The sequence below is a fragment of the Salvelinus namaycush genome, chromosome 35 (genome assembly GCF_016432855.1).
Source record: "Salvelinus namaycush isolate Seneca chromosome 35, SaNama_1.0, whole genome shotgun sequence".
NCBI classification, from domain to species: domain Eukaryota; kingdom Metazoa; phylum Chordata; class Actinopteri; order Salmoniformes; family Salmonidae; genus Salvelinus; species Salvelinus namaycush.
This window is the reverse complement of record NC_052341.1, coordinates 10,073,488-10,087,585: the sequence shown is the minus strand read 5'-3', so window position 1 is coordinate 10,087,585 and position 14,098 is coordinate 10,073,488. Positions and strand designations below refer to the sequence as shown.

The 14,098-nt window shown below is 45.9% G+C and overlaps 2 protein-coding genes across 2 annotated transcripts in view; both read right to left on the bottom strand.

Moving 5' to 3' along the window:
• Nucleotides 1-6,589: 6,589 nt before the first annotated feature.
• Nucleotides 6,590-9,414, bottom strand: LOC120030057 (tripartite motif-containing protein 35-like). Its single transcript, XM_038975376.1, is given in 8 exon segments — nucleotides 6,590-6,761; nucleotides 6,763-7,207; nucleotides 7,349-7,467; nucleotides 7,553-7,575; nucleotides 7,671-7,901; nucleotides 8,021-8,116; nucleotides 8,772-9,202; nucleotides 9,316-9,414. Coding segments are annotated over 7 exon segments (1,422 nt in total). The 5' UTR covers nucleotides 9,177-9,202; nucleotides 9,316-9,414; the 3' UTR covers nucleotides 6,590-6,658.
• Nucleotides 9,415-9,694: 280 nt separating this feature from the next.
• The window catches only part of LOC120029988 (exportin-5-like), a 30,157-nt gene continuing 25,753 nt past the window's right edge, over nucleotides 9,695-14,098 (bottom strand). The window contains exons 31-33 of the mRNA XM_038975305.1: nucleotides 12,423-12,560; nucleotides 12,169-12,336; nucleotides 9,695-11,887 (exon numbers count right to left, since the gene is read on the bottom strand). Coding sequence (XP_038831233.1) covers nucleotides 11,735-11,887; nucleotides 12,169-12,336; nucleotides 12,423-12,560 — 459 coding nt within the window. The 3' untranslated portion in view covers nucleotides 9,695-11,734. The remainder of the gene's footprint in view (nucleotides 11,888-12,168; nucleotides 12,337-12,422; nucleotides 12,561-14,098) is intronic.

Here is a 14,098-nt window from a genome sequence, read left to right as displayed (position 1 = left end):
TCTACACACAGGGCTTTAATGGAGAGGTGTATAGTACTGACCCCTCTACACACAGGGTTATCTATGGAGAGGTGTATAGTACTGACCCCTCTACACACAGGGTTATCTATGGAGAGGTGTAGAGGTGCATAGTACTGCCCCCTCTACACACAGGGTTATCTATGGAGAGGTGTATAATACTGACCCCTCTACACACAGGGTTATCTATGGAGAGGTGTAGTGGTGTATAGTACTGACCCCTCTACACACAGAGTTATCTATGGAGAGGTGTACAGTACTGACCCCTCTACACACAGGGTTATCTATGGAGAGGTGTATAGTACTGACCCCTCTACACACAGGGTTATCTATGGAGAGGTGTAGTGGTGTATAGTACTGACCCCTCTACACACAGGGTTATTTATGGAGAGGTGTAGTGGTGTATAGTACTGACCCCTCTACACACAGGGTTATCTATGGAGAGGTGTAGTGGTGTATAGTACTGACCCCTCTACACACAGGGTTATCTATGGAGAGGTGTAGTGGTGTATAGTACTGACCCCTCTACACACAGGGTTATCTCTGGAGAGGTGTATGGTCCTGACCCCTCTACACACAGGGTTATCTATGGAGAGGTGTAGTGGTGTATAATACTGACCCCTCTACACACAGGGTTATCTATGGAGAGGTGTAGTGGTGTATAGTACTGACCCCTCTACACACAGGGTTATCTATGGAGAGGTGTAGTCGTGTATAATACTGACCCCTCTACACACAGGGTTATCTATGGAGAGGTGTATAATACTGACCCCTCTACACACAGGGTTATCTATGGAGAGGTGTATAATACTGACCCTTCTACACACAGGGTTATCTATGGAGAGGTGTATAGTACTGACCCCTCTACACACAGGGTTATCTATGGAGAGGTGTAGAGGTGTATAGTACTGACCCCTCTACACACAGTGTTATCTATGGAGAGGTGTAGTGGTGTATAGTACTGACCCCACTACACACAGGGTTATCTATGGAGAGGTGTAGAGGTGTATAGTACTGACCCCTCTACACACAGTGTTATCTATGGAGAGGTGTAGTGGTGTATAGTACTGACCCCACTACACACAGGGTTATCTATGGAGAGGTGTAGTGGTGTATAGTACTGACCCCACTACACACAGGGTTATCTATGGAGAGGTGTAGTGGTGTATAGTACTGACCCCACTACACACAGGGTTATCTATGGAGAGGTGTAGAGGTGTATAGTACTGACCCCTCTACACACAGGGTTATCTATGGAGAGGTGTAGTGGTGTATAGTACTGACCCCACTACACACAGGGTTATCTATGGAGAGGTGTAGAGGTGTGTAGTACTGACCCCTCTACACACAGGGTTATGTATGGAGAGGTGTATAGTACTGACCCCTGTACACACAGGGTTATCTATGGAGAGGTGTATAGTACTGACCCCTCTACACACAGGGTTATCTATGGAGAGGTGTTGTGGTGTATAGTACTGACCCCTCTACACACAGGGTTATCTCAGTAGTGGTGTATAGTACTGACCCCTCTACACACAGGGTTATCTCAGTAGTGGTGTATAGTACTGACCCCTCTACACACAGGGTTATCTCAGTAGTGGTGTATAGTACTGACCCCTCTACACACAGGGTTATCTATGGAGAGGTGTTGTGGTGTATAGTACTGACCCCTCTACACACAGGGTTATCTCAGTAGTGGTGTATAGTACTGACCCCTCTACACACAGGGTTATCTATGTAGTGGTGTATAATACTGACCCCTCTACACACAGGGTTATCTATGGAGAGGTGTATAGTACTGACCCCTCTACACACAGGGTTATCTATGGAGAGGTGTATAATACTCACCCCTCTACACACAGGGTTATCTATGTAGTGGTGTATAATACTGACCCCTCTACACACAGGGTTATCTATGGAGAGGTGTAGAGTACTGACCCCTCTATACACAGGGTTATCTATGGAGAGGTGTATAGTACTGAACCCTCTACACACAGGGTTATCTATGGAGAGGTGTAGAGTACTGACCCCTCTACACACAGGGTTATCTATGGAGAGGTGTATAATACTGACCCCTCTACACACAGGGTTATCTATGTAGTGGTGTATAATACTGACCCCTATACACACAGGGTTATCTATGGAGAGGTGTAGAGTACTGACCCCTCTACACACAGGGTTATCTATGGAGAGGTGTATAATACTGACCCCTCTACACACAGGGTTATCAATGGAGAGGTGTAGTGGTGTATAATACTGACCCCTCTACACACAGGGTTATCTATGGAGAGGTGTAGAGTACTGACCCCTCTACACACAGGGTTATCTATGTAGTGGTGTATAATACTGACCCCTCTACACACAGGGTTATCTATGGAGAGGTGTAGTGGTGTATAGTACTGACCCCTCTACACACAGGGTTATCTATGGAGAGGTGTAGTGGTGTATAGTACTGACCCCTCTACACACAGGGTTATCTTTGGAGAGGTGTATGGTCCTGACCCCTCTACACACAGGGTTATCTATGGAGAGGTGTAGTGGTGTATAGTACTGACCCCTCTACACACAGGGTTATCTATGGAGAGGTGTAGTGGTGTATAGTACTGACCCCTCTACACACAGGGTTATCTATGGAGAGGTGTAGTGGTGTATAGTACTGACCCTTCTACACACAGGGTTATCTATGGAGAGGTGTAGTGGTGTATAGTACTGACCCTTATACACACAGGGTTATCTATGGAGAGGTGTAGTGGTGTATAATACTGACCCCTCTACACACAGGGTTATCTATGGAGAGGTGTAGTGGTGTATAATACTGACCCCTCTACACACAGGGTTATCTATGGAGAGGTGTAGTGGTGTATAGTACTGACCCTTCTACACACAGGGTTATCTATGGAGAGGTGTAGTGGTGTATAGTACTGACCCCTCTACACACAGGGTTATCTATGGAGAGGTGTAGTGGTGTATAGTACTGACCCTTCTACACACAGGGTTATCTATGGAGAGGTGTAGTGGTGTATAGTACTGACCCTTCTACACACAGGGTTATCTATGGAGAGGTGTAGTGGTGTATAGTACTGACCCTTCTACACACAGGGTTATCTATGGAGAGGTGTAGTGGTGTATAGTACTGACCCCTCTACACACAGGGTTATCTATGGAGAGGTGTAGTGGTGTATAGTACTGACCCTTCTACACACAGGGTTATCTATGGAGAGGTGTAGTGGTGTATAGTACTGACCCTTCTACACACAGGGTTATCTATGGAGAGGTGTAGTGGTGTATAGTACTGACCCTTCTACACACAGGGTTATCTATGGAGAGGTGTAGTGGTGTATAGTACTGACCCTTCTACACACAGGGTTATCTATGGAGAGGTGTAGTGGTGTATAGTACTGACCCTTCTACACACAGGGTTATCTATGGAGAGGTGTAGTGGTGTATAGTACTGACCCTTCTACACACAGGGTTATCTATGGAGAGGTGTAGTGGTGTATAATACTGACCCCTCTACACACAGGGTTATCTATGGAGAGGTGTAGTGGTGTATAATACTGACCCCTCTACACACAGGGTTATCTATGGAGAGGTGTAGTGGTGTATAATACTGACCCTTCTACACACAGGGTTATCTATGGAGAGGTGTAGTGGTGTATAATACTGACCCTTCTACACACAGGGTTATCTATGGAGAGGTGTAGTGGTGTATAGTACTGACCCTTCTACACACAGGGTTATCTATGGAGAGGTGTAGTGGTGTATAGTGCTGACCCCTCTACACACAGGGTTATCTATAGAGAGGTGTAGTGGTGTATAGTACTGACCCTTCTACACACAGGGTTATCTATGGAGAGGTGTAGTGGTGTATAGTACTGACCCCTCTACACACAGGGTTATCTATAGAGAGGTGTAGTGGTGTATAGTACTGACCCTTCTACACACAGGGTTATCTATGGAGAGGTGTAGTGGTGTATAGTACTGACCCCTCTACACACAGGGTTATCTATGGAGAGGTGTAGTGGTGTATAGTACTGACCCTTCTACACACAGGGTTATCTATGGAGAGGTGTAGTGGTGTATAGTACTGACCCTCTACACACAGGGTTATCTATGGAGAGGTGTAGTGGTGTATAGTACTGACCCCTCTACACACAGGGTTATCTATGGAGAGGTGTAGTGGTGTATAGTACTGACCCCTCTACACACAGGGTTATCTATGGAGAGGTGTAGTGGTGTATAGTACTGACCCCTCTACACACAGGGTTATCTATGGAGAGGTGTAGTGGTGTATAGTACTGACCCCTCTACACACAGGGTTATCTATGGAGAGGTGTAGTGGTGTATAGTACTGACCCCTCTACACACAGGGTTATCTATGGAGAGGTGTAGTGGTGTATAGTACTGACCCCTCTACACACAGGGTTATCTATGGAGAGGTGTAGTGGTGTATAGTACTGACCCCTCTACACACAGGGTTATCTATGGAGAGGTGTAGTGGTGTATAGTACTGACCCCTCTACACACAGGGTTATCTATGGAGAGGTGTAGTGGTGTATAATACTGACCCCTCTACACACAGGGTTATCTATGGAGAGGTGTAGTGGTGTATAGTACTGACCCCTCTACACACAGGGTTATCTATGGAGAGGTGTAGTGGTGTATAATACTGACCCCTCTACACACAGGGTTATCTATGGAGAGGTGTAGTGGTGTATAATACCGACCCCTCTACACACAGGGTTATCTATGGAGAGGTGTAGTGGTGTATAATACTGACCCCTCTACACACAGGGTTATCTATGGAGAGGTGTAGTGGTGTATAGTACTTAGCCATCTAAGCTGATATTCTCTTTCTCTTCTCTGTCCAGTGTGTGTCTGGGTCCTGGAGTGCCTAGTCTACTGCTGGCATATCAGTGTATGTACACATGTTGTTTGAGCAGTTTTAAAGCAAATTGCCTATAATTCTAGACATCTTTCCATGACTTATGCCACGTTAATAATGATATCTGAGTGAGAGTGACTAACAGAATCAATGGCGTCTCCTGGAGGTCGGGGAGGGAGGGAGGGAAGGGGGAGGAGCTCATTGATTTGTTTTTGCTCATTTACCACATTTCTATACAATTTTCAAAATTACAAAATTCTATTTGGAGACCAGAAAAAACAAGTTCAAAAGACGTCAGCCATTATCACATTGGCTGCTGTAGCTTCAATTACCTCAGTCCATCTGCAAACACACAGCCTGTCATCTATTTATTTTAAATGTTTTATTTAACCTTTATTTAACCAGGCAATATAGTAAAGAACAAATTCTTATTTACAATGACAGCCTACCCCGGCCAAACCCAGATGATGCTGGGCAAATTGTGCAATGTCCTATGGGACTCCCAATTACAGCTAGAAGTAATTCAGTCTGGATTCAAACCAGGGTCTGTTGTGACACCTCTTGCACTGAGATTCAGTGTCTTAGACCGCTGCGTCACTATAAGCTATACAAGCTAATTAGCTGCAACACTTTAATTCACATTAACTCAGCTCCGTGATTAAAAACTATAATTTAATACATACAGAGGGATCTGTTAGCAGAACAAGTATTTTATTAAACATATATAAACACATTAATTATTTTGTAACTTTGCAACTATTTCGATGCAATTCTGGTCAGGGACCCCTGGAGGTCAGAGCCCCTGGAGGTCAGAGCCCCTGGAGGTCAGAGTCCCTGGAGGTCAGGGTCCCTGGAGGTCAGGGTCCCTGGAGGTCAGGGTCCCTGGAGGTCAGAGTCCCTGGAGGTCAGAGTCCCTGGAGGTCAGAGCCCCTGGAGGTCAGGGCCCCTGGAGGTCAGAGCCCCTGGAGGTCAGGGACCCCTGGAGGTCAGGGCCCCCTGGAGGTCAGAGCCCCTGGAGGTCAGAGCCCCCTGGAGGTCAGAGCCTCTGGAGGTCAGGGACCCCTGGAGTTCAGGGACCCCTGGAGTTCAGGGACCCCTGGAGGTCAGGGACCCCTGGAGGTCAGGGACCCCTGGAGGTCAGGACCTCTGGGCACGTGCACTGCCTGGTCAGTAATTCGTCCATGATGTCAACAAGTTTAGATGGCTAGATTAACTAGACTAATTTACCAATCAAAACATTTTTAACTGACATGGGCTGATTGAATGACTGTCAGTGAGTGAAATATAACAAGAGGGAAAGTGCTAATTTACAACTACAGTAAGTTATTAAATGTCACCTTGTGTGTTCTGCTTTTCTAACTCTCAACAGTAAGTTGAGACCCTGACAGTGTTTTCATTAGAAAACATGACAGAGGTCTGGACCTACTGTAGGTGTCCTCATACATAGTTACTGCCCTGCCCATATTAGTTCATCACTGACTAGATGGTGAGCCTGGGGAGGGAATTTGTGGAAAAAGGCTGCAAGTTGCTGATGAGACACATTTAGAAGAAAAGTATGAGTATAGTTGACTCATGTTTCTTTCTCTCTCATACGCATGCACGTACGCATGCGCACACACACACACACACACACACACACACACACACACACACACACACACACACACACACACACACACACACACACACACACACACACACACACACACACACACACACACACACACACACACACACACACACACACACACGCCCTCATTGGGATGACATCACTGTCAGAGACACCTCTGATTGGCAGATCTGTACACCAGTGCTTTTTACATCACCAGCTGGTCCAATAGAGAAGTATGGGTAGAGTCTCAGTGAATGTGTCTTTATGAGTGGAGATGAGTGTCATGTCTTTGGAGTCGTAGAAGGACACCTCCCCCTGGTCGTAGTCCAGCTGCACTCTGATCCTCTGGGGTATCTTCTTCAGGAGGAGGGTCTTTCCCATTCCATTACCATACTTACCACTAACCAGCCGTATAGCCCAGACTCCAGACTTTGGTGATGCATACCGCTCCCCCTTCCTGTCAGTTGACTCTTTAGCCACGCCCAGGTTCCAGAGAGGATGGTCCCCCACCTCCACCTTCCAGCTGTGTTTACCTGAGTTGAACCCCTTAGAGCCCAGAATAATTGGATACTTCATGAATCTCTCAGGGTTGTCAGGGAGCTGCTGCTCTGGGCCAGTCCGACTCACACTGGTCAGATCATCAGACAGAGAGAGACATGAGGATGCAGTGTTGGGGTCCAGAATCACAGGAGCTTCAGAACAAAGAGATATTCCACACGTTATACCATGTAGTCTCTTTTCATATACACTAAGAATACAACTTAAAATAGACTACTTAATTCAAATCTATCTTACATTATTCTCCGTCATATCCTCTCCTATCCAGTACTCACTGTGTTTGATGATCCCCTGCATCTTCTCCCAGACTCTGAACTTCAGGTTGCCCAGGTGTTTGGCCACGTCTATCAGCCCCCCTGACACCAGCTGTGGATCTGGCATTGTGCACTGGGCTCTGGAATAACATTCAGGAGTCAGAACTTCTGTGGGGTTGGGTTCACAACCACAGAGAAGAGAGAGATGAGAAGCAGATCACTTACCTTTCCTTCATGGTCCTGAAGTTCTGGAAAGTAGAGTATATAGTCATCAATATCATTGATTAATCTATACATCTTTGAGTTAATTTATAATGTATGTCTGAGAGAGAGCAGTTCTTACCTGCAGGAATGATATGTCTTCATCTTTCAGCTCCCTCTCTATGGCTCCGATTGTGTCTGAAAGTGATGATATCTCTCTGTTCATCTGCTCTATCTTCTCCTTCATCTTCTGACTCTTCTGCTTCTCTTCCTCTTTCAGAGCAGCTATCCTGGCCTCCTCTTCCTCTCGTAGAAACTGGTGAAGCTTCTCAAACTCCTCCTTAATCTGCTTCTCCGTGTGTTGGGCCTGGCTCTGGAGACAGTGAGAAGAATATATCATTCTACAATTATTATCAGAATAAATCCGACATGTAGGGTACAATTGAAACAATACATGCTGTACTATTGTAACTTTGCATAATTTATACTAACCTTAATGTGCACTGCTGTTTGATCACAGGTTTGTTTAACTTTATTAAAGACCTTCAGCTTCTCCTGTAAAGGCTTCAGGTCAGTCTGGAGTTCTTCCTGGAATGAGACAGAACCTCACTGAGGAGACAACCTCTGGACTTTCTTTATAGCAGAGAACATGACTTCACAGCAACTTAACATTTTTTGTCATGAATCTTGTTCTGGAGGCAGATCTGCAGAGTGGTCACTAGCTGGCACAGCCAAAACGTCATAAAATCTGATTTTAAACCTAACCCTAACCACACTGCTAACTATAATGACTAACCTTAACCTCAAACTAAGACCAAAAAGCAAATGTTTGTTTTAATACATTTTTTAAACATTGCCAATTTTGCCATTGCAGCTGGCCCATCTAGTGGAAATCACTCAGTTCTGCCTCCAGGGAAAGATGAATCTTTCATTCCTGACAATAAAAGTAAACCTGTAACTGTACACTACTTCTCTATCACTGCAGAGACATTTGTTTTCAGTTTCAGGGTCAGAGATACACTATATGTTTTCACTCAGGATCTCAAACACTTCAATTTCATACCAAACAGTGATTTATAATGTATCAGAATCTGAAATTCACAATTATTCAGTCAACACAATGTGTAGAACATCTATCTATTATGTAAATGAGTCTGACTCATTAATAAAACATTGATGACTTCATGTTCCATAGTTTGAGTATTGATGTATCACATATTTTCTATCAGAATCTTTCTCCTACCTTGTGATCCTGTACAGCCTCATCTACAGGGATACAGTCATGATCTTTATGTTTCCTTGAGACCTGACACACCAAACAGATGGGCTCTTCATCCTCCAGACAGAACAGACTGAGTTTCTCACTGTGTAGACTGCAGAGCACCTTGGACCCTGTGGTTGGATCTGTCTGTCTCCTTTCCCGTAAGGCCTCACACAGGTTCTTTAGAGACAGGTTTGTAAGGGGATTCTCCATTGAGGATCTTCTCCTGCAAACTGGACATTCCCGAGATTCCTTGTCTTTCCAGCATTCCTTTAGACAGGCTTGGCAGAAGCTGTGGCTGCATGATAAGATGACAGGATCCTTAAAGATGTCAAGGCACACCGAACAGGAGAAATCCTCCTCTGGGAGAGACGAACTAGAAGCCATTTTCTCACACGGTGTCACTCCCTGTCCTGGAATGAGATCTGAAAGTTACTTTCACTTTTAACAACTTTCTCTCTTAAAGGGACACATTATTCAAAACAAGTAAAGCTGCACATGAAGTTCACAGTTTTGATGATATGACCTTGTATTGGTTGGTTTAACAGCCTGATACTGCAGAACAATCTAAATAAAATCCCAGTGTTGTGTTGTGTGTCAGACAGACATGAGTCCTGGAGAGATATTAAAGTTACAGCACTGAGGTGAACTTTAGTCATCATGTGACTCGGGGGAGGAGTTTCAATAGTCTCTGGTCCTGTTAGAATAGTTAACATGCACCCATGTATTCAAACAGGGCCAATGACAGTGGATTTACACACTGAACACTTTTGGCCTGTATGTTTTATTCTCTCTGTAAACCATTATTATTGACCAGTACAGCACAGCTTTACAAGCTGCAAAACTATATTTATATTTGTAGACCATGGCATAACATAGAAATTGATAACATCAAACATTTAAAATGACTTTAAAGTCTATTTTATTTAAAAACAGAAAAAAGTAAACAGCACTAAAATGTTTTATATTCTGTCCCCTGTACAAGTACAGATCATTGTGTCCTTAGTGTTGAGTAGGAAAAAAGGACACGTGTGAACAAAACAATAATTGACAGGGTGAGGAGATTTATAAGGGTAGTTCACAACAACAATCAATGTTTGTCAGAACTGATCACTGATGTAACAGAGTCGTCTATATTATAGAGGAGTCTATACTATAGAGGAGTCCATATTATAGAGGAGTCTATACTATAGAGGAGTCCATATTATAGAGGAGTCTATACTATAGAGGAGTCCATATTACAGAGGAGTCTATACTATAGAGGAGTCTATACTATAGAGGAGTCCATATTACAGAGGAGTCCATATTATAGAGGAGTCCATATTATAGAGGAGTCTATACTATAGAGGAGTCCATATTATAGAGGAGTCCATATTATAGTCTATATTATAGAGGAGTCCATATTATAGTCCATATTATAGAGGAGTCTATATTACAGAGGAGTCTATATTATAGAGGAGTCCATATTATAGTCTATATTATAGAGGAGTCCATATTACAGAGGAGTCTATATTATAGAGGAGTCCATATTATAGAGGAGTCCATATTATAGTCTATATTATAGAGGAGTCCATATTACAGAGGAGTCTATATTACAGAGGAGTCTATACTATAGTCCATATTATAGAGGAGTCCATATTATAGTCTATATTATAGTCTATATTATAGAGGAGTCTATATTACAGAGGAGTCCATATTATGGCGTCTTTAGTGTAAATCATTCTGTAGGCCTCAATACCAAATGAATGGGAAACTGACAGACACCATATAAACTTGAGTTACAGTAGTTGGTGCCTAGTTTCTATTCTCATTCCTCTGGGATTGAGGTCTGATTCAGAGGGGTTAAATGTGGAAGACACATTTCGGTTGAATGCATTCAGATGTACAACTGACTAGGTATCCCCCCTTTCCTTTCCTGTAGATATTTTCCAAATGTATCCAATGTTGCCTACAAAACAGACCAATAAAATATGAGCTATCCACTAGTCAGTTTTTACAAACAATAACGCCTGACAAAAACTTGATGCCGCAAACTATCCCTTTAACCTAAGAGGAATGTAGTGCTGGTTTCTCATTCGTTCATAGCTGGGAGAAACACCAGCGCAAAACATAAAGTCACCAATGATGGTTCTACTTGACAACCTCACCCATCAACAGAGGAATGATCCTGTACAAAACCTTGGCTTGATGACAGTTCTCCTTATACAGCAGAATACTCTGAAGTCTCCCACCTCAGAACCTCACTGGATCCCATTCAGGTTCTTCTGGCACAAAATGGCTGCTGTCATTTAGCACCATAGAGATAGATAGAGGCCTCATCATGGGTATAACCCATTTTAGCTTGGGCATTGCCATCATCCACCATTTTAAAATAGGAATCCCCACCCAGTTGACTGCTTGACTATGGGTTGTAGCCTCAATGGTGCTGCCCATGCTGTCAGACGCTATAATGACACAGATATAAAGATGAGTCCTCTATCTATCTCTATGTTTAGCAGCCAGGTGGATGGTCCATGTTAGCGGAAATAACAAAACACAATGTAAGCTAAATGTGTTGTGCTAGTGAGGATATGAGCTGTATAAATGCAATGTGTTGTTACCATTTACAACCTGCAGGGTTTATGGCAACAGCCATGTCCTCTTGAAGGACAATAACCATCATCATCTTCATACATATTGTTCCATATTCCTGATCAAGGCAGACAGACACATTATTTGGATACATATGTATGACCAGTTAGCAGAGTTCAGTCCATGACAGAATATTCTGATTCTCTTTGTCCACAGATTGTAGAGTCCATTCATCCTACTGTTGACCAATAGGATAGAGACGTCGTACCCTTGATGAGCCAATCCTTCAGGAGTAAAATTCCACTGGGGAGGGTAGAAAGTGTGTGTGTGTGTGTTAGTCCAGTCTGAGAGCCTCTCTGTGCTGTTATGTTCTCCTAGATGTCGTTCTGTGTTGGGGAGAAGAGAGCTGCTAGAGATCCAGTCTCACTGGGCTCCACAATGTCCCTTTTCTCCAGCTTGGGCTTCTTAAAGAGAGATGGGAGATTTCTGATATGTACCTCCTTTTTAAACTGCTGGCCCAGAGCTTTCTGTGGGGAGGACAGATCAAATACAGTTACAATCTGTCTGGATTGAATGGTTGTCTTATTATATCAGAGTGTACAGGACCTATTTAATTAAACTTATATGAAAAATACTGCCAGCACTCTCCAACAAAGTATAACTTATTTCCTATAAATTATATCCATTTCAACAGCCACAATGGACGCATTTCGGACATTATTTTGTTTTTAAATAATTCTAGGTCTTCTCAGCAGAAAAACATAAAAGAGGAGTAACACCCCCATCTAGCTGTGGGAGGTGGTATTACCCCCACGGTGCCGGCAATGAGCTTCTTGAACTGGTCCTTCCTCTTCTTCTCTCCCACCTTCTGGGTGGAGCTGGGCTCCAGCAGCCGCTGGTCGTACTGGTCCAGAGCCTCCAGATTGATGCTGGGGATCTGAGTCATCACACTCCTTAGCTCAATGTACCGTGGCCGCTGACCCAGAGAGGGAGGAAAGGTAGAGTTAGGAGGAAGAAGAAAGATGAAGGGAGGGAGTGTGAGCGAGTGAGTGTGTTACTCACCAGGTTGTCATATATAATCAGGGCCAGTTGTGTGAGGGCTGAGTTACAGACCTCGTGCTGTCCGTGCATCTGCAGTCCCTTCAGAACACTGGCATAGAACCATGTGACCGCCTCTGGCAGAAGGTTCCCCCCTACGACCTAAACAGAAGAACAGAGTCAGAGAGAGAGGGGATGTCGCAGCAGGGTAACAGCCTACCTGTCTCAGCCGGGTAACAGCCTACCTGTCTCAGCAGGGTAACAGCCTACCTGCCGCAGCAGGGTAACAGCCTACCTGCCGCAGCAGGGTAACAGCCTACCTGCCGCAGCAGGGTAACAGCCTACCTGCCGCAGCAGGGTAACAGCCTAACTGCCGCAGCAGGGTAACAGCCTACCTGTCTCAGCAGGGTAACAGCCTACCTGTCTCAGCAGGGTAACAGCCTACCTGTCTCAGCCGGGTAACAGCCTACCTGTCTCAGCCGGGTAACAGCCTACCTGTCTCAGCAGGGTAACAGCCTACCTGTCTCAGCAGGGTAACAGCCTACCTGTCTCAGCCGGGTAACAGCCTACCTGTCTCAGCCGGGTAACAGCCTACCTGTCTCAGCAGGGTAACAGCCTACCTGTCTCAGCCGGGTAACAGCCTACCTGTCTCAGCCGGGTAACAGCCTACCTGTCTCAGCCGGGTAACAGCCTACCTGTCTCAGCCGGGTAACAGCCTACCTGTCTCAGCCGGGTAACAGCCTACCTGTCTCAGCCGGGTAACAGCCTACCTGTCTCAGCCGGGTAACAGCCTACCTGTCTCACCTACCTGCCTCAGCCGGGTAACAGCCTACCTGTCTCACCTACCTGCCTCAGCCGGGTAACAGCCTACCTGCCTCAGCCGGGTAACAGCCTACCTGCCTCAGCCGGGTAACAGCCTACCTGTCTCACCTACCTGCCTCAGCCGGGTAACAGCCTACCTGCCTCAGCCGGGTAACAGCCTACCTGCCTCAGCCGGGTAACAGCCTACCTGCCTCAGCCGGGTAACAGCCTACCTGCCTCAGCCGGGTAACAGCCTACCTGCCTCAGCCGGGTAACAGCCTACCTGCCTCAGCCGGGTAACAGCCTACCTGCCTCAGCCGGGTAACAGCCTACCTGCCTCAGCCGGGTAACAGCCTACCTGCCTCAGCCGGGTAACAGCCTACCTGCCTCAGCCGGGTAACAGCCTACCTGCCTCAGCCGGGTAACAGCCTACCTGCCTCAGCCGGGTAACAGCCTACCTGCCTCAGCCGGGTAACAGCCTACCTGCCTCAGCCGGGTAACAGCCTACCTGCCTCAGCCGGGTAACAGCCTACCTGCCTCAGCCGGGTAACAGCCTACCTGCCTCAGCCGGGTAACAGCCTACCTGCCTCAGCCGGGTAACAGCCTACCTGCCTCAGCCGGGTAACAGCCTACCTGCCTCAGCCGGGTAACAGCCTACCTGCCTCAGCCGGGTAACAGCCTACCTGCCTCAGCCGGGTAACAGCCTACCTGCCTCAGCCGGGTAACAGCCTACCTGCCTCAGCCGGGTAACAGCCTACCTGCCTCAGCCGGGTAACAGCCTACCTGCCTCAGCCGGGTAACAGCCTACCTGCCTCAGCCGGGTAACAGCCTACCTGCCTCAGCCGGGTAACAGCCTACCTGCCTCAGCCGGGTAACAGCCTACCTGCCTCAGCCGGGTA